This window comes from Pipistrellus kuhlii, unplaced genomic scaffold, assembly GCF_014108245.1.
Source record: "Pipistrellus kuhlii isolate mPipKuh1 unplaced genomic scaffold, mPipKuh1.p scaffold_m20_p_15, whole genome shotgun sequence".
In the NCBI taxonomy this organism is placed as follows: Eukaryota; Metazoa; Chordata; class Mammalia; order Chiroptera; family Vespertilionidae; genus Pipistrellus; species Pipistrellus kuhlii.
In genome coordinates, this window is record NW_023425460.1 from 18,202,303 (window position 1) to 18,223,432 (window position 21,130).

The 21,130-nt window shown below is 41.1% G+C and overlaps 1 protein-coding gene across 7 annotated transcripts in view; it reads left to right on the forward strand.

Annotated features, from left to right (window-relative positions):
* The window catches only part of SLC16A9 (solute carrier family 16 member 9), a 47,201-nt gene extending 26,630 nt beyond the window's left edge, over window positions 1–20,571 (forward strand). For 2 of the 7 annotated variants that reach the window (XM_036438420.2, XM_045581855.1), the window contains exons 4-5: window positions 140–1,057; window positions 1,724–3,776. In XM_036438420.2, the coding sequence (XP_036294313.1) occupies window positions 140–1,057; window positions 1,724–1,902 (1,097 nt within the window). In that variant the 3' untranslated portion in view covers window positions 1,903–3,776. Of the gene's footprint in view, window positions 1–139; window positions 1,058–1,723; window positions 3,777–4,855; window positions 4,999–8,705; window positions 8,994–14,949; window positions 15,150–20,336 lie in introns of those variants that run through there. The other 5 variants (XR_006741682.1, XR_006741679.1, XR_006741678.1 and 2 more) reach the window with 5 other exon arrangements.
* The last annotated feature ends 559 nt before the right edge of the window (window positions 20,572–21,130 follow it).

Genomic DNA, 21,130 nt, shown 5'->3' on the forward strand with positions numbered 1-21,130 from the left:
ATTGTTATGACCTTTCATCTTCTTGTGATTTTTCACATAATGGCACGCCCCAGTTTGCACTGCGATGCCGATCATACTTGTCCCCTGAGAGCCCCACGTCATAAGAGATTAAGATTGAACAGTCCCATTTCCCTTTCAGGTTCAAGTGTTGGACTTTTTATCTACGCTGCTCTGCAGAAGCTGCTGATTGAGTTCTACGGCCTGGACGGGTGCCTGCTGATTGTGGGTGCTCTAGCTTTAAACATATTACCCTGCGGCAGCCTGATGAGACCCCTCCCGCCCTCCGATTGCGCTTTGCCTGAGAAGACAGCTCTGGACAGTGTGCCAGATAGATACTCCATTTACAACGAAAAAGAAAAGAACCCGGAAGAAAGCATCAACATCCTTGAAAAGAGTTACGGGGGCGAGGACACCTGCCGGAGCACGCTGGCCAACGGTGACTGGAAGCAGGACGGCCTCCTCCATCAGAACCCAGCAGCCACGGCACACACAAAGGAGACGGAGACCTACAGAAAGAAAGTGGCAGAACAGACGTATTTCTGCAAACAGCTTGCCAAGCGGAAGTGGCAGTTGTATAAAAACTACTGCGGGGAAACGGTGGCCCTCTTCAAAAACAAAGTCTTTTCGGCACTCTTCATCGCTATCTTCCTTTTCGACGTCGGAGGGTTCCCGCCTTCGTTGCTTATGGAAGACGTCGCGAGAAGCTCAAATGTGAAAGAAGAAGAGTTTGTGGTGCCTCTGATTTCCATTATTGGCATTATGACAGCCGTTGGCAAACTCCTGCTAGGGATACTGGCTGACTTCAAGAGGATTAATACCTTACATCTTTACATAGCTACTTTAATTCTCATGGGCCTGGCCTTGTGTGCTATTCCATTTGCCAAAACGTATGTCATGTTGGCCATACTTTCTGGGATCCTAGGGTTTCTTACTGGCAATTGGTCCATCTTCCCGTATGTGACCACAAAGACTGTGGGGATTGAAAAGTTAGCCCACGCCTATGGGATATTAATGTTCTTTGCTGGACTCGGAAATAGCCTTGGACCACCAATTGTTGGTAAGATATTTATCTTAAAGGCACCCATTTTACTGCTCCCCTTTGTAACTTCCCCAGATAGAGAAATTCGGATTGTAATAATAGCACAGATTTGCCCAAAGTAAATCTGCATGGGAAGTGTCATGATAACGATTTATTCAAAATCACTTTGCTGCCCTCGCTGATTTGGCTCAGTGGATAGAGCATCGGCCTGCAGAATGAAGGGTCCCAGGTTCGATTCCCATCAAGGGCACGTACCTCCATTGTAGACTCAATCTCTGGCCCTGGTACAGTGCTTGTGAGAGGCAACCTATCGATGTGTCTCTCTCACACCGATATCTCTCCCCTCCTTTCCACTCGCTTAAAAATCAATGGAAAAATATCCTTGGATGAGGATTAACAACAACAACAACAACAAAAAAATCACTTTGCTATAGTTGCAAAGCCAATGTTCTTGCTCAGGGATTTGTGTTTATTCTTTATTTGGGAGAAAACCAAAATGCCTGCTTATTCTTGTCCAAATTTTGAGAAATTCTCCTTTTCTAATTCCCAGCAGGCCATCTACATTGAGAGTAAATGGAATATATATTCTAATACTAACTGTGTATGAAACTGATGAAGTTAAGAGGATGGCTTCATAGTCATACTATTTATATAACTCATTTTTTTTTCTTCCTCTCTCTCCAGGTTGGTTTTATGACTGGACCCAGACCTATGACATTGCATTTTTTTTCAGTGGCTTCTGCGTCCTGCTGGGAGGTTTTATCCTGCTGCTGGCATCCTTGCCTCCCTGGGATACACGCAACAAGCAACTCCCCAAGCCAGCTCCAGCAGCCTTTGTGTACAAAGTTGCCTCTAATGTTTAGAGCAATATTGGAAGGCAGTATGAGACTGTTTTTTTCAGAGCAAAATTACACTGTGGCTGACATAGGATATTTTTTTTTAAGCATATCCTATTCTCTATGTACCTCTATCTCCTGTAGTTTTCCCCCTCTTTTTTTTTTTCTTTTCCCAAAAAGCAGGACTATTCTGTGTTGCTATTATTCCTGAGTTCTTGACATTGTAAACATTTTGGCCAGCCTCAAAAGACTTTCTCTGTTTAAAGAAATAATTTCTCTGCGGACGCCATTCGTTCCATTGCAAGGCACCCAGAGGGGGGCTCTCCTGTTTTAGACCTGCAGGTGGCATGATGTGATATGTGTTTTTGCCGCTATGGACTCGACTCTAGTGAATAGAAGACTTTGGGCCAGTCAAGAAATGAAAGTGGTTGCTAAGCCAGTATTAAGAATTGCAGTGGAGCAAACTGATCATTTAAAAAAAAAAAAAAAGACATTTAAATTACAGTCACCGGTTCTATTGTTTTACTTACCTTGATGAAGCATCCACAGATTTGGTGCACATCAAGCGTTAGGTGTTCGCTGAGATGCAGGCGATCCCCAAGTGGAGGAGCACTCACTATAGCCTTTCTTCATGGTCGGCCACTAACCTCACTTACTATTGTCAGCATCCATTGAGCTGATGTTTCCCAGGAAGTGCTGACTTTACCTATTTCCAAATTGGAAATGCATATTTAAACCATTCCGTTCTGGCAAATGGGAAGCATCCATTTGCTTCGGGCACAGTGAGGACAAATTGCAAGTCCTTGCATATCTTCTCGGTTTATTTGCTATTATCAGATTTTACCACTATCACATGTTAATTCAAGGGCAGAACTAAAAAGTGTGTGTGTGTGTGTGTGTGTGTGTGTGTGTGTGGTGTTCTAAGTCTGGGTAGGACATGGGAAGGGGAAAAGGCAATAAGAAGTTGATACCCTGATTCAACTTCATTCATTCTTAAGAAAAAATGTTCTGGAAGAAAATAGATGTTTAATGCATTGCCATTTTTCTAAATAAACGTTTTTAAAACTTTTGTATGCATCAGATTATTCTATAGGTCCTTAAAAAAATACCACTCTGAGAGACTTTAATTCTGTAGGTCTAGACTGTGGCCAAGGATCTATATTTTTAATGTGATTCTGATAACACAACTGGGGTTGAGAATGACTGTTGTAAAACTGGCAACACAGAAACATTTATTCTCTCGACTAAAACAAACAAACAAACAAACAAACAAACAAGAAACCACTGAGGTGATGAGTTTTTATAAATAGCCAAGTGTGGTTCTTTAAATAGGAGGCACTCTTCCCATTGTGCCAAAATTGTTTGTTTGATTTTTTTCATTTCTTTTGAAATACATATCTAAGATCATTTCATACTTCTATGTTGCCTTTCTTCTAAGGCATCTGAAGCACTTTATAAGTATGAATCCCCACAGCACCTCATTGAGTGCTTTTCTATGCAGTAAACCCTGGGGAATGGGGAGTTTCATAACTGAGTTAATCCTACTCAATAAGGAAATAATGGGGCTCCAAAGTGCCTTGGACTTCCGCTCCATACTCAGACTCCTGGAATTTCTGTACCTCATTTTTAGTTGCTGTCAAGGTCGATAGATAAAATGAGTGACATTTTAAAAAAATTAAAACTAAATGTTTTTGTGTTGAAAGTTTCTTTTTGCCAATATTATATTCAGGAAGTCCAATAACTTGATAAAGCTTAACGTTTATGGCGTCCCCACGTTCATCAATGTTGGTAATTGTCCAAATGCATCTTTTCTATGTCTACTAATGTTATCCAATGCGTGCATTATCCGTTGTCTAGGGAATGAATTTTAATGCACAATAAAATATGTTTTGTTTATTTTACATCGGTTTGGTTGCTTTTTCTCCTCTTAGCCAGTGCCCCTCCCCACTTCAAAATTACATATAGTGACACCTCCCTTGAAAGTAAAAACAGAAATTATCTGCTAACTACTTCAGTTTCTAGAATTTGATGATTGGACATGAGTATCTGCAAAAGTCAGTATGCTAAGTTATTTTGACCATTGCCTTCCTAAAAGCTAACATGTCAGTTCTACAGAATCCTTTTGAAGAAAAGGGGACAGAATCCTTTTCAAGATTATTGGCAGGTCCTCCTTGGGGCACGCCTGCTCAAATATCCTTTTTCCAGTGAAGTTTCTTTCTCCTAAACTCTAAAGGTCCCCACAAAACTTGCATCCAAGGGAGCAAGGGGCAGCGGCAACTCGTCCTGGGCTAATGCCCTGAATCTATCTCCAAGCCCTCTTTTCTCTTCCTTTCCAGTGAGCTTCCAGCAGCCCTGCCCAGGCTCTTTCATATTGCTTCTTCTGTCCTACATAGAAGCCCTTTCTTGTTTCACTGTCCCCAGCTTTGATAAAAGTACTCTCACAAATTAAAAAAAAAAAATCTTAAAGATGATCTCATCAGTCATTAATGGAATTATTAAATCCAAGCACATTATCTTATTTATCCCTACTAATAGCCCTATGACATGGGGGTTATGATCCTTACTGTATAGTTCAAAATGTAATTTTCATGCTATGAACAATATATATATATCATTTCCAAAAGCAAAATGAGTAAGGTTTGATTTCTAACATATCTGTTTACTAAAACCAAGCTTTAGTGTACAGATATGATATTTATAGAAATAATTTATTTATAACTTACCTATTTCTTAAGAATTAGCTATTTAAAAACACAATAATGAAATTATATTTATTAGAACACAATCTTTCTTCTGTGAGTTAAAAGGTATTTCTTGATATTCCAAGTGCCTGGGGCTGGGCTGGGGAAAGCTGTGAACTAAGAGTTTTCTAGGGACTCTCTTCTCTGACTTTAATACTTCCTCACTACTCTCTCTCTCTCTCTCTCTCTCTCTCTCTCTCTCTCTCACTCTCACTCTCTCTCACCCCCCCTCCCCCTAGGAGCCAGCTGGTGATCTAATTTTCTCTACAGTGACCATGTCATCAGAAGATAAGGTTCAGCCACCAACTTTTGAAGACCCCATGATAAACAATTTCCAAGAACCAGGAGTTCCAGCCCTGGGAGGTCATAACTGAACTGAATGGTATGTCCATCCTATAATGCTGGCTGGGAAGTCCCATGACCTCAGAGAGCCTCAACTTCTAGCAATCACTATAAGATTATCTTAGCTCAGGACATTCCTAGAAAAGGAGAGTTCTAATTTTAAGGAAAGAATATCTCATTTTAAAATTTATTTTATTTTATTATTATTGTTATTTTATTTACTTATTTATTTGTTTATTTATTTATTTATGTATGTATACTTAGAAGGACTATTATATTGAACAGGTAAAATACACAATATGTGTTAGCAGTGCCAAACAATCTCTCTATCATAAACAGAATCTTGGGATATTTTGCTCTATAGTCAATTGTCTGAAGGATGCCAGTTAATAAGATGCCTCTTTAAGTAAGGAGTTTAACCACAACAAGGTAAAATGATCAGTTGGCTTTAGCAGTCTGGAGATCATTTGTTGACCTTGACAAATAGTTTGAAGGAGCAGTCAGTACACAAAAGAGATCATGAAAATAGACAACTCCTAAGGCATTTTATTATTAATACTAGAGGCCTGTACATGGATTCATTCACCGGTAGATTCCCCCAGCTTGACCTGCAGGGATTGCACTGAAACTGGCTCTCTCACATCCCCCAAATGGTTCCAGATGTCAAGAGGGCAGTTCTCAGGTTAACGCACCCCAGAATTGGGTTCCCTTCTCTCTGGTTCTGAGTGCGTCACCTGAGAACCTCAGCTGCCAAGTCACCACAGTTTGGCAGCTCCTGTGTTGAGTGTCTGCCCCTGGTGGTTATTGTGCATCATAGCTACTGGCTGGTCAGCTGGTCGCTTAGGCTTTTAGATAGATATAGATATAGATATAGATATAGATATAGATATAGATATATAGATATAGATAGATATATAGATATGATGAAAATATTGTTAAACTGTTGAACTGACTTGAGCCTGGGATTATTTAGCTCCTAAATTACTCTTTCTGTCCCCATGAGAGGTTTAAATACAGGGACAATTAGTGTTGTTTTGCCTCATGACCAAAAACAAATTCCTGACTTTGATCATCCATGATAAGCACATGTGGGGATTTCCTGAGAGAGGATGCACAGATTGTTACACATTCACCCACAGTTCATGAAAAACAGCTTGAAATGTTTGTCTGACTAATGGGTGACCCCTGGCCTTCATTTCTATGAAAGTTACCTCTACTGCATTAACCCCCTTTGGTTCTATAGCACTGACTGCACTGACTGCACTGACTGCTTTTATAAAAGAGCTTTCTTATCTGCAATCTCATTTGATCCCATAAGAAGTATGTGACATAGGCAACACAGATGGTGGTCTCAATCTTCTACAGAAGAGAGACTGAGGACTCCAGTGACTGAGGAATTGCTGCAGGAAACAGAGCTGGGATGAGCACTTTGGACTTCAGTCAGATTCTACGGGCTAACTCAGCCCTATTGCACTTTGCTCAAGTGAGCAGCAACCAAGTATCTGCCTCCCTGAGTCATATCTTCCTGATAATAGGAAGGGAAGGGGTAGCATTTAGCCCTTGCCAACAGCAAGGTGCTTCAATAACCCGAGAATGCCCTGCTCTGCCTTCGTGTCTGGAAGTCATCTGCTCTGGCCTGAGCTCTGCTCTCACCTCTTGGGACCTTTCAGATTGTCTGTTTTTCACAGGTTGTGTCTCAAAGTCTGATGGGAGGTGATAAGCCTATTGGGTTGTACAGGATGACATCCACTTCTATTAAAATCAAGTGGAGCTCCTTTTAAATCCAGGAGATTAAAGCATGAGATGAAATAACATATTTGACGAAATAACAGGTGGCTCTTCATTTTGCGTTCCTGACATTATATAACTTAGCTTCCATTTCCAAGAATGTTCCAGACTAATTTTAGAGAGTGCAATTCACATAATAATGTCCCTAGTCAAAACAAATGAATATATTATATATATAATATTTCTATGGGACGACATTAAAGGGGAAATTTGGAAATGAGGTGGTGAGGTTGATGAAGTTGATTTTCCCCCCTGAAAGCTGATTATTCCTCCTTTATGATGTTATAATGCCTATAAAAAGGCACCAAGGTGAAATCACAAGGATCCTCAAGCAGCAAACACATACTGAGTGTCTGAGAGTTTTCAGAATGTGGGGCACTGGTCTGATTACTGACTACACAATAAGTTGCATTTACATATGACAGGTTTATCATTCCAGGTTAACTTCCAGTTTCCTAGCTCTAGAAGCTTAATGGAATTGCTAAGGGCATTCTAAACTCAGAGGGGAGAAAGCCCAGATGGAAAATCGTTCTATACCTGCCATTGGAGCCCTGACAGCCAAGTCTACAATATCTAAATGAAGGAAAAGCAAAAATACCGTTGAAAAAATGACTGGTGAAACCACACATAGCCTTAGTGACCTTCCTGCTGTCCAACAATAAGTATGTATCTAAAAAGGCATGTGGGCACTGAAACCTGTTTGGCTCAGTGGATAGAGCGTAGGCCTGCGGACTGAAAGGTCCCAGGTTCGATTCCAGTCAAGGCCATGTACTTTGGTTGCAGGCACATCCCCAGTAGGGGGTGTGCAAGAGGCAGCAGATCCATGATTCTCTCTAATTGATGTTTCAAACTCTCTATTCCCCTTTCTTCCTCTCTGAAAAAAAAAATCAATAAAATATTTATTTAAAAAAATAATTAAAAATAAAAAGGCATGTGGGGGTGGAAGAGAAGGGTAAGAGGACTGTGTGCCCCTTGGAGCCCTCAAATCAAACAGGCTTCCTTAACACAGGTTTGGTGAGAAGTTTTGATACAGCCGTTCTCATATGCTCATGATAACAGACATTGGAATAAACTATTCATTGACAATTTGGCAATATCAGAATTAAAATATGCACAGCATTGGATCCAGCAACTTCACTACTAAGAATTGACACTAGTCTTGTAGATGTATTAAAAAATTCACACAGTGACCACGGCAACAATGTTTGTAAGAGCTGGAAGCGACTTCCACGCCCAAGACATGGACTTGCTAAATGCACTATTCTATATTGATATAAGGAATTACTGCCCAGCCATTGAAGACACTTGATATGGACTGTGTTTCAAGACATTTTAAAATACATTTTTATAGTTGATAGTATTACAGATATCTCCCATTCTCCCTTTCCCCTTACTTAAGACATATTAAATGAAAGTGTAGGGTGTGTGTGTGTGTGTGTGTGTGTGTGTGTGTGTTGTATAGTATGTGGGTATTGTATGTGTAGCAGTCAAGATCTCATCAGGAAACGGAATTTGCCCCACATAGTTCAAATGCTGAGACTTGAATAAAAGGACTCTGGGCAGAGGTGTGGGCAAAGGCACCTGGACACTTGCACCAAAGGGAAGCCTCTACCACCCTATGTTGGAAACTGTGGTCCCCTACTTAGGTCTCCTTTTCAGGGCTGATGCACCTATTCCCAGTGGCTGGAAATATCCACTGTTGTTGGCTCACAGCAGACCGTTCCCTGGGTTGACCTCAGCTACAACAGCTTCATTCAGGCTACACTCATTCCTGGGGGTGGCTATGGCCAGTGACTAGCTGATGCATGGATAAAGGAGCCCAGCCCCCTTTTATCAATTTAGGAAAATTCTGAAGGGCCATCCCAGCTCCAGAGCACCTGTAACATCAGCTAGGCCTCACTGAACTGTATTTCATGTTAGCTTCTCCTGGCCAATTCTGCTTTTCTCCTTTCCTTACAGGTGTATCTCCCAAGAGCATAACTCAATAAGCCATCTGCATGCACCTCTCCATCTGAGTCTGTTTCCAGGAAAACTAGTCCAAGGTACATCCCTGGATCTGAAGGGCTAAAGAAGATGGAGCCTGGAGTAGGGGCTGCATGCAGCTACCACCAAAAATATGGGGCCAAAGCAGACAAAGGGAAGATACCCAAACGTCTATATTGTCTGACTCTCCAATAGCCTTCCGTTGTTGTCTCTCACTGGGCAAACCAATTGGAATCCAGCCAGCAGGGGAATCTGGATAATGAGGTAAGCAGGGACCACCTCTTGGGGGCAAAGAATAGGACATAAAATGAATGGGGAATGTGAGTGGAATTCACATTATCTTCCACTTATATAAGCAGGAGGGATATATAGATACTAGTATACATATATAACCCACATAAAATATGCTTGCTTATGCAGAAAACATTTCTGGAATGATCCAGAATTAAATATGCTATTGTTTCTGGTTAGGGGAATGGGTACTTGTCCTTTATTCATTTTCTTCTGACCATTTGAATATCTTTTATACATGTGCAAATGTGTTTAATATTGTATTTGAAAAAAAAATTTAAATGAAAGTATTAAGCTTCTAGGTAGGAAATGAAGGAGAGAGGTTGGAATGAGTGGTTCTTTCATTTATGGATAGTTATTGGGTGCCTTACATTGTGCTCCATGAAGACCCCTCCTCTCCAGGAATTTACAGGTTAGTGTGGTACAGAGGGCGACAATAATGCAATCGGGACAGTGCTATAAATGAATGAAGGTGGATTGCAAGCTATAGTGGACTAGAGGAGAAAGTGGGTCCCAAACTCAGCAAATCTTCGGTGTATAAGAGAGCCAAAGCTGAGGCTGAAATACTGAGCAGGAATTGTACTTTAGTTGGCCAGTAGGACTCATTCAGGATAAAGGGAAGATGTTGGATATGTAATGGCAAGAAAAGGAAAGATTTTGTATGCTATACTCACTAGTTTTCATATTGAGAATCCATAGAAGATAAGTTTTGGTTTTTTAAAATATATATTTTATTGATTTTGTACAGAGAGGAAGGGAGAGAGATAGAGAGTTAGAAACATCGATGAGAGAGAGTCATCGATCAGCTGCCTCTTGCGCACCCCCTACTGGGGATGTGCCCGCAACCAAGGTACATGCCCTTAACCGGAATCGAACCCGGGACCCTTCGGTCCCCAAGCCGACGCTCTATCCATTGAGCCAAACCGGTCTCGGCAAGTTTTGTTTTTTCAATTAAGATAAAATTAAGTGTGCAGTTGGTGAGTTTTGGTACTTAGGTAATTACCATCCCAACATTTCTATTACCCCAGCAATTTTCCTTAGGCTTCCCTGCACTCAATCCACACTCTCCTGCATAAATCACTGTTTCTTTCTATCACCAAATATTAATTTTGCCTTCTTGTGAGCTTCATATAAATGGAAACATTTAGGATCTACTCTTTTGTGTCTGACTTTGTTTGCTTAACATAATGTTTTTGAGGTTAAGCCATGTTAGTAAGTTTGTCAGATAAAATATAGGATGCTAAATTAGAATTTTAAAAAAACAGCAAATAATTTTTAGTAAAAGTATGCCCATGCAATACTTGGAGTTGTATTTTTATTTGATAAATCTGACAAGTCTAATCTATAGTGTTGTGTTTTTAATAGTCCACTAAAAAATGCTGAGCAGTACTTTAAAGTATAAATGCACCATAATTTGATAGTTTTTCTCCTATTAATAGATATTTAGGCATTTTGGTTTGTTTGTTTCCGTGTGTGTGTGTTTTTTTGTTGTTGTTTTGTTTGTTTTTACAAATGAAGCTGCTGTGGATATTCCTGTGCCATCTTTTTATGTGACTATATGTTTTTTATTTCTCTTAGAAGAAATACCTAGAAGCAGAAATGCTTTTTTTTATTATTATAAGAGGCTCCAAGTTTTTCACTGTATGCTCTATAAAAGAATTCTGAGCAGAGGAGTGGTGTGGTCAAATTTATATTTCAAAGATTTCCCTCTGGCAGCACTATCAAGGAGATGGCAGGAGGGAGAGGCAAGACTGGAGGCAGGGAGGCTGTAAAAGGCTATTTAAAGTCCAGATGAAGATGACAGATAGTTGGATGGTGGTAGAGGAGAGGATGATAGAGAGGTCTAGAAGGTTAACTCAATAGGCTTCTTAACCCATTATCAGTGAGAGGTAAAGGAAAAGAAGTCTGGGTGGATGTATGGCTTTCCTGACAGGTCCTTGTTGAGAATTGGTAGGGACAATATCTGCTTTATACACTAAGCTATATGTAGTATGGTGTCTGAACACAGTAGACTACAAACCAACATTTTGAAAAATATTTATTTTATTGATTTCAGAGAGAGGAAAAAAAAAATCAATGATGAGAGAGAACCATTGATCTGCTGCCTCCTGCATATCCCTACTAGGAATTGAGCCTGCAACCCAGGCTGGTAATTGAACTGTTACCTGTTGGTTCATAGGTTAAGGCTCAGCAACTATTGAGCCATTCAGGCTGGGCTACAAATTAACACTTCTTTGCCTGATTCTTATGGCCTATGCCCCTGAGGGGAAAATTCTCCTCCTCTTCTCCTAGTGGAAGCAGCTGGGTGTCTGGGAAATAAGCTCTATGCAGTCAGATGGGCGAGCCATTCCCTCCACACTCTGTCACCTCCACAGCAGTTGTGCTTAGAGAGTTGAGAGAAAGCCCTGGAGCTGAGTCCTTTTCTTGCACAGCAGGGAAAGCCTAGCTGTGGCTGCACAGGTGTTGGGCCACAGGTCTGATTCTTTTAGATCTGTTTAGCTCTCCTCCAGGGTGCAAAGTAATCCAATGCCTGTGCTTCTAAGCCAATAAGGGATTCATTACTGCTGAGCCAGGGCTGCAATATCAGCTCTTCTTCCAGTAATCTAGATGAAAACAGCCTCATTTCCAAGGCCCATTGTTGCAAAAATTATGTAAGAGCTATAATCCCAGAGGAGAAAGCTTATTTATCCTGTCTCCTGGAATTTCTGAGTCAAATGAGAGCTTGGAGAGACAGACATCTATAAATTAGAAGCAGAATTAACCAGAGTCTGAAGAACCAAATCAGGTTGAGACCTTGAAGCACAAAATGAAAGTGATTTAGTCATTTTATTCCATGAGGATTTCTGACAAAACAGTGAAACATTAGATCCTAATTTTCTACTCTCTGTAAACCCTTCAGAGATTTCCTGCTCTTTGTTCTTCCCAAGTAGCTAAACCAACTGACCTCAGAATCTCTGGGGAGAAGTCACCCTCCTTTCTGATGTGGTAGGCTGACCTGCAGGCCCCCTCACACCACTTAGGAGTTTTTGCATTTCTCACCTTTAGCCAATACAGGCAGTCCTCCACGTCATTTTGTGATTATGTCACTATCTCCCATTTATTTATTTATTTTTTAAAAGTTCCGTCATCTTGATGTATGTACATATGTGCTCTATGTTTTTCATTATTTATTTACCACATGTAAAGGTCAGGAATTGTTATCTTTCTTTTAACCTTTTTTTACTGTTTCATTTCATTACTGCTGTGTATGTGCTCCATGTGAGTGACGTAGGTGCTTATGTAGGTGGGTTCCAACTTATAGCAAAAATCGCATTACTTCGCACCGGAGGAACAGATCTCCGATGTAACCCGAGGACCTACTATATATATATATATATACACTGAGTGGCCAGATTATTATGATCTCTGAACGCGTAATAACCTGGCCACTCACCTGTGGTTTCACTATGATATGGGAATTCACTGTGTGCTGAGGCCTTTCTTCGGAGACCCTGCCTAGGTTGTATTTTCCTTTTTTGTTCTGTCTCGTTGAAAATGGACCTTTGCGCTCCCGGTTTCCCTCCTTTAACACCTGCAACCTTAGGAAGCGTTTTCTGTGCTTTAGCACCACCTTGTGGTTTAGGAGGAAAACTCCAGAAGTAGGCCGCATCCATCTTGGGATCCCTGAGCATAATTAACAGCCTTGAAGGGCCATCTGGCTTTGGCTGTCTCCTTCAGTCTGAGAGGAAATGAGATTTGTTATTGAATATGGAATGTCTCCTGTAGGCCAACCTGCCTGCTGAGAAATCAGGCGGTGTGGTGGGTCCAATGTGAACTAAGCAGAGAGTCGTGCAGAAACACAAATCCAGGCTGCTCCTATTCTATTACTTAAATTGAATTGTGTCCACATTTCACAGATGTCTAGGTTCAGCCAGAGAGCTTGGCATCCGTGTCTGCTGTTACTGTAAAATGTTGAGGTAATGTTTTCGGTTGCTTCAAGTTAGGAATTAACTTCTGGCCATCAATGATACATCCTTGGAAACTGTATTCCCTTCACAGACCTGCAACCCAACCTGCAGCTGAATTTTACCAACAAGCATGTCAGTTTGGCCAGCACAGGTTGACAGCAAATGGCGTGAGAAAATGGGTAGATGGAGCAGAACCTTTACCGATATCCTCAACCTCTTATACTTCCTGTTATCTTGCACCTATACTCCTCAATCCCTGTATCATTTACTTCTGCTGGGATGGTGTATGAGTTTTCAATTTCCTTACTGATCTGGAGGTTGATTGATTTGCCTGTGGTCACACTGTTAGTCACTGGTAGACCCTTATTGACAAAGTTATCATTCTTAACGATGGACTACTTCAACACACAAATATCCTAATGTCCAAAGTTTGCAGAGTTATGCTTGTGCTAAAAGTGATGAACGGAATGAATATCTGAGGCTCCCAGTCTCCCAACACCAGAACCTTAGCTTGATTGTGCTAATCATATCACAATGCATCTGCATATCAAATAATCACATTTTAGATCTTAAATAGATACAATTTCTGTTTGTCAATTATATCTCAATAAAGTTGTGGGAAAGGGCCTTAGGGGATCTGTTTAACTATTGTTGCCAGTTTCAATCCAAGTTCCACCCTTCATTAGCTGTGTAGTTTGGGCACCATTTCCTTTTCTGATTCAATTAATACACATAAAGGCCCTAAACAGGGCCTCGTGCTTGCTAAGGATTCACTGATGATGACAGTCAGGACAGGGACCAAGTGAGGGTGCAAAATGACTCTACAAGGGAGTGCCTCACTGGCCTCACTCCATCCTGCCCTGAGGAAAAGGATGATGATGAAGCTGGCAGTTACATGGTGTTTGCCTTAGTCAATCTTGGCTGCCATAACAAAGTACCATAGACTGGGTGGCTCTTAAGCAACAGAATTTTTTTTCTCGTGCCTTTGGAGGCTGGACCTCTGCGATCAGGGAGCCACAATGGCTGGGTCCCAGGGAAGACCATCTGGTTTGAGAATGGCTGTCTCCTCACTGTACCCTTTGATGGCTGAGAGCAGAGAAGGAGAGTTGGCTTTTTTCCTCTTCTTAAAAGGACCCTAATCCCAGCATGGGGGCTCCACCCGAATGGCCTAACCATCTCTAAGTCCCACCTTCTAACTCCTTGGGGGTTAGGATCTCACATAAGTTTTAAAGAAATATTCAGTCCATGTTCATGTCACTGTTGTGTCCCAAGTGGGTTGAGAAGACACTCTGAGGAGCAGCCAGGCAGCCCTTATCTCTTCATCTCTGGTCTTGCCTTCTCAGATTTCTCCATAAGGGCTTCATTTTTCCCGGACACACGAGAAGAACTCAGGAGAGCAAGCCATTAAGCTCTTACTTCATCCTTAACACTTCCCAAGGTTTACCTGAGAGGAAGAAGTTTTAACAGGGATTAAAGAGGAAGTTAAAACAGGGGAGAAAAACAGCATGCAAGAGACTTGCATAGGTAAACAGGCTTGGAATGGAGAAGAGAGGAAAGGAGAGGAGAGGAGAGGAGAGGAGAAGAGAGGAGAAGAGAAGAGAGGAGAGAAGAAGAGAGGGGAGGAGAGGAGGGGAGGGGAGGGGAGGAGAGGGGAGGGGAGGAGAGGGGAGGGTAGGGGAGGGGAAGAAGCCAGGAAGGAATAGATGGCAGAGTCCTGGACATAAGCTTCCCCAAGTCGTAACTTTTGGCTAAGCACGGCTTTGCTGACCCTTTGTGTCTGACAAGTGAACTGGGGGTCCCATGACCCTGAGGGGAGATCCTTTCATATCAAGAAATGCACATCTGCTTACAGGATTCTGACTACACATTCCAACAAGGGTAAGGAGCAATGGTTGGGATTAACTGGGTAAAGCAATTTAAGCCCTCTCCATCTGCCCCTAAATTAATCATTTCCTGTGTTGTTCTTTCCCTCCCTCCAAAAGGGTCATAGGCACATGCAATTCCAAATACTACAGAAAAACAGATACAGCTCTGGACTTGGAAGGCTCCTGGATTGGAGACAGCACTGTAGTGTCCTGCCTACTCTTGGCCACACTGCTCACATTTATGCTAAGGCTCTGGGGCTGCCATACCAATCACACCTGTAGCCATGGGAAGGACTAAGTGGCAAAAAAACCCCACACACCTCAGAACTAAAAACTCCTTCCCAGCAGGTGGCCTCAGCACCTGTAGTTCCTGTATGACTCTCTCTGGTGGGTTAAAGCATTGGAAATCCCTAAAAGTACAGTTCTGCTAAGGGAGCAATTGAAGTGTTTACCTGCCTCTTTAACCATAGTACAAAAGTACATATTACATGGCTTTTGTGGAAGGTGAGTTTTGAAGGGGTAAGTAGTATATGCCTGGAAGGAAAATGTCAGAATGCAACATTGCATGTGTGCGCGCGCGCACACACACACACACACACACACACACACACACACCCGGAAGTGGCTACAAGGAAAAAGCACTGCTACTTAGGAGCATATTCTGAAGACTGGGGGTATTTGCATGCATTTGGCTTGGGCTACCAGGCAGCCACCAGGCACAAAGTGAATGTTTAGTGCTTGAAATGCCTTCCCCAGAGCTGGATCCTAAGGGGAATCCAATTTCAGTTTTGCTGAAATCATGGCATGTTCAGACCGCCATGGAGGGGAAGACTTGCAGCCAATATCAGCCAATAATTCACAGATCAAACCATTAGAATGCAAGACCTAAAATATATGAAGAGCTGAGCATTTAGGCCACATGTTTGCAGAAAGCTGAGGGAATGTGGAAGGGGTAGCAGTCTCTGAATCTTCTTTGAACACAGCATTCCTATAGTATCAAAGTAGTACCACATGGATACACACTCAGGTATGAGGTGGCCACTTTACAGTGCAGTGTGATAGCAGACCATAATCACACTGATCCTGGGGCAGCTTCCCATATCAACAGTGCTTCTGATGAGATGCAGCTTGAGTCCATCAAGCCTTAAGACATTACTCCTATTGTCCAAGAATAAGCTGACCAACACTGCAAAAGAGCAGCAAAGACAAATCCAGAAGCCGGGAAATTCTCCAGGATGTTTGCAGCCACCTATTTCACAAGGCAGGGCCACTGCATTAGGGTAAAAGAGGCTATAGTTTAAAAAAATGAAGAGATGCAATGCTATCTTTGTTCTGAATTGGATATTGTTTTCAACATATGAGCTACGGACATTTTGGGATCAATTGGGAAAATATGAATATAGTCTGGATATTTGTTGAAATAGTAATGTGGAGGTCATTGATTTAAAAAAAAAAAGAGAGAATAAAATAGTATATGTACTCATTTCAGTTCAGTACACACATATATGTCGATACATATGTAGAAAATGACCCAGAATGACATGCACTAAGGTCTTAACCATGGTGGTCTCTGCATGGTAAAAATATGTTTTAATTTTAAAGTTTTGCTTGTTTGCATTTTATTATTTCCTTACCATGCATATATCTTGCATGTAATAATAGCTCATTCTATAACAATAGCTCTTTTTTTTTCTCAAAGGTTACTTTAAAAATTCTTAAGCCAAACACACAAAGAGGGGAGAGAATAGAAAAGCATGATTGTTAAATTGTCAATTTTGCTGAAATCTGGCTGGATCTAGGAGAATATCTATGATGAATAGCCTTATTGTTTGTTCTCACTCTTCCTTTCATCTCAGGAGCAATTGCCGAGCTGCTGGAAGTGGCTGCCTCGAATATTTTCTGTGTCTGTCACGCCGCTGTAATCAATCTGGCCACTTCCACCAGGCAAAGGCATTTTCTCAGCACGGCTCCTGGAACATATTTTAAAGCTTTTGCTTTTTAATCATTGGAACGAACAGCCTCTCCCCACTCCTACCTCTGAAAAACTGGGACCCAGAGTGAGGAAGTGATTACCCAAGGACTGAGCCAGTTAGAGGACAAGGACACAGGTCTCCTGACTTTCTTTCTTCTGATGAATTGATTCCCTTGTCATATATTTATCATCTATCCTATGCGGGTACTGGGGGGAATGGTGGCGTAGGCACTGTTCCTGCCTGCAGGCCTGACCCCTCCTTGGGGAGAGCTTTGTTTCTCAGCATGCCCTCCCCTGGGTTCAAAAGACCCTTATCTATTGGTTAATGAACTAAACATCTAAATGTGCTTCTATGAATTTTCACATGATAGGGGAGAGATTCTTAGTTCAATATCGTAGCTCCATTACAGGAGCAAAGTGTGCCTTCTGCCTCTTTACTGGGAAAGTCAATAACCCAATGGTGACATGTGGGAAAATAAAAGAGTTCTACACAAAATAAGGGCCCTGTCTAAACCACAGTGCATCCTGGGAAAATGTTCTTTCTTTACCACATTTTCTGATACTCAGATAACCTTCATAAGAGACTTACAGACTCACTCTTTCGTGGATTAATCATTTTGCTATTTCTTAAATTAGTATTGCAGGCAGAAGCCACAAATCAGGTGTGGCTGAAATGAGGCAGGCTGGGCTCAGAATTTACCTCTTAATCCTTTCTATTTTCCATGACAGCAGAACCGTCCCCGAAGGGACATAGCCAGACATGGAAAGAAATTGTTCTAATAAAGAGCATTGATTGTTTCAGCAGCACAGGCAGGGCCTGAACCCATGTTCCTGGTTTCCTCTGGACGCTGTGTTGTATAGCATTGTAAAACTGCATCCTGGTACAGCCCAAACTATAAGACAAATATCCATGAGCCCATACTGATATGAGTAAATGGTTGGATAGGTTAAGTAATGGGGAAAAGAGGCAAATTTCCTATGCAGAAGGGTTCCAAATAATACATGTAGATACTCCGTCCTCAGTGAGGTGAAGCTTAACACCCTACTCCTTAATTGTGGGCTCCACATAGTGACTTCCTTCCTAGGAGTACAGTGTGGAAAGGGAGAGGGGGAAAGAGTACTTTACAATGGAGGAACCTGACAAATACTACTTTAGCCTATTGATCAAGGTCAACATCAATAATTAGCCCAGCTGGCGTGGCTCAGCAGTTGAGTACTGACTCATGAACCAAGTGATCACTGGTTTGATGCCTGACAGGGCACAAGCCTGGATTTCTGGCTCAATCCTCAGTGGAGGGACATTCAGGGGGCAGCTGATCGATGATGTTTCTCTCTCATTGATGTTTCTATCTCTCTATACCTTACCCTTCCTTTCTCTCTCAAAATCAATAGAGGTAAAAATATATATTTAAAAAACCCACAACAATAGTTACATAGCATGCTAATAGTATATACCCTTGATACAATGTGATGAAAATGTTAGTTTACCTTTGGGGTCTTCCTCCCCCTGAAAACTATAGCCCTAGATCATAAGAAAAAAAAAATCAGACAAATCCCAGTGATGGGATATCCTACAATGTACCTGGTTACCACTCTTATGATGGTAGCTTTAAAATGTTGCCTTTATATAATCCTGCACCACCTCACTTTGTTCTGTTTTGATCTTTGAATTTATTTCAAATAGCACTTTGTATCTACCACCTCTTATAAGTTTCAAAATGTATTTGCCTAAATTCAAAGCTTTACTTACCTTAAAGACGATTTGCTGCAAACTATTTTAATCAAAACCTTCTCTTGGAACAATAATCCAAAAAGATTTTTTTTCATTGCATATATTTGCTTGGAATGGTCATCTCTTTTTCCTTTAAAGCCTACCTGATTAAAAGTCAAGATGTACTGGGATAGTACATGCCAATATTATGACTCAATAGTCAAGATAGAAAATATAGTATCAGTCAGATATGTATTAGAATGGGAACGCAGCAACATAATTGCAAGATAAAGTCGCAATTTGGCATTTTTTAAACTCATTACCTTTTTGTCCAGATATAAACCAAAGACGGATTAAAAACTCTGAGACTGTGTCAGCTATTTTACTCATGGCCATGCTCTTGTTGAAAGGGAGAGTTAGATCAATACACACAGCTAGCAAATGTTCCTCTAATGACATAGTCATTTGGGATAAATGAGTTTTATTTTGGCTGAAGAGGGAGTGAGTGATTGGGGAAAGTCTGCTCTATTAGAACATCAGCCGTATTTGTAAGGAAGAAGGTCTGCTAGGAGATTTGAGATGTTCTGGCTGGGGAACATTTGGCTATTTGAACAGATGTCTGAATTTTTAAAAATATAATTGAGGTTCTCCATCCATTTATTTGAAAAAATAAAAAAGGTTAGATCATGGTCTATGATTTCAGGAAGAGAAATCTGAGAAATATCATTCTTGCCTGTTATACATTAAATAAGATACTTTAAGACTACTCAGTAAGGAGGGACATTCAAAATGCTGATGTTTTAAAGAAAATTATATTTGTGTATTATTATTATTATTATTATTATTATTATTATTAATTAGAGGCCCAGTGCACAACATTTGTGCACTGGCGGGAGTCCCTCAGCCTGGCCTGCACCCTCTTGCAGTCTGGGACTCCTCAGGGGGAATGTCTGACTGCCCGAGAGCGGGCCTCAGCCAGCAGTGGGATATCCCCTGAGAGGTCCTTAGCACTGCGGTGGAGGTGGGAGAAGCTCTTACCACCACAGCTGCGCTTGCCAGCCATGAGCCTGGCTCAGGGCTTTTGGCTGAGCCCTGTTCCCCCTGTGGGAATATATTGACCACCAGGGGCAACTCCTGCATTGAGCATCTGCCCCCTGGTGGTCAATGCATATCATAATGACCGCTGGTTCTGTGTTTCAATTGATTTGCATATTAGCCTTTTAGTGTATAGGGTTACTAAAGGTCAAACATGGCCTAAGCTAGAAAGAGGCAAAACTAAAGTTAGAAGGTAGGGCTCCTAATAACCATGACAGGATCATTTCCACTATGCCTTGTTGACATGGAAGATATGAAAAACTTCAGCGTTCTTGTTGGAGACCCAATATGTTTTCATTTATTGCTGGATCTCATTGTTCTATTTATTAAAAAGAAATAAGTGACCAACCTTGGCATAAAAATGTAAATAAGCTCCCCATTCATCATTTTGTGAAGGTAAAACCACATTTTAATCAATATAAGCAAACATAAAAATTGCTCTATATTTCATGGTTCAATTCCACCATATTTAAAACTAACTAAAAAAAAATATTTTTTATGTAAACGTAGACTCACATGTGCTTGTAAGAAATAGCACAGAGAGATTGCATATACCTTTCACCCAGCTTATCCCAATGGGAACATCTTACATAATTACAATATACGATCACAGCCAGGAAATTAACACTGATACACTCCACTGACCTTATTCAGCTTCCAACAGTATTATACAGCCTTAAGCTATGATCTTAGAAGATGCACAAAGTCTGTTTTGTTTTATTTCAGTGAGTTCCCATAGCATAGAGGAGAGGGCATGCACAGAATGCCAAGGCAGCCAAGCCCAAATTTGAATCCAAGCTGTATGAACTCTGCATGTCTCCATTTTCTCACCAGTAAAGTGAGGGTAACAGTACCGAGTACATCATAGCGCTGCTGGGAGAATAGGAAATAATGCATGCCTGGCAGTTCCCAGAGGATCTGGTACATGGGTGTGCTGAATAAATATCACTTGTTAGAGTCACACTCTCTCCTTCCTGTATGCATCCACTTTCACGTTATTTCCACTGCCTGTGTAGAATTTCCATAGCTGCTCCCACCTTCTAATCAAAGTTTTTTAAGGACAACAAGGATGTCTAAAGGAAACAGTACTATCTACTTTTGGTCCCCAAAGGGTGTGTGAAAACAATAGGTTTTGTGCCTAGGAGAGCAGCAAATCTTTGCTTATTTGCAGAAGAGAAGCTGTCCAGTAAATACTTTTTTTTGGCTGCAACTGTTAATAGAATGTGCATCCCTAACAAGTGAAATTTGTTATTCTGATTGAGCAAGTCAAGGGAGGGAAATAATCAGAGACCTTGAACATCCCTGCTGACTTCCTTGGCTCTGGTCTCATTCCCTACAGCAGTGATTATCAACCTTTTTCATCTCATGGAACTCATAAACTAATTACTAAATTTCTGCAGCACATCAAAAAATATGTTTTTTGCCAATCTCACACACACACACAAAATGTATAATTTTGGTTCATTTATACTGGAGGGCTATTATTGTGTTGGCTGTTGTCATTTTTTTTTTTTTTTTTT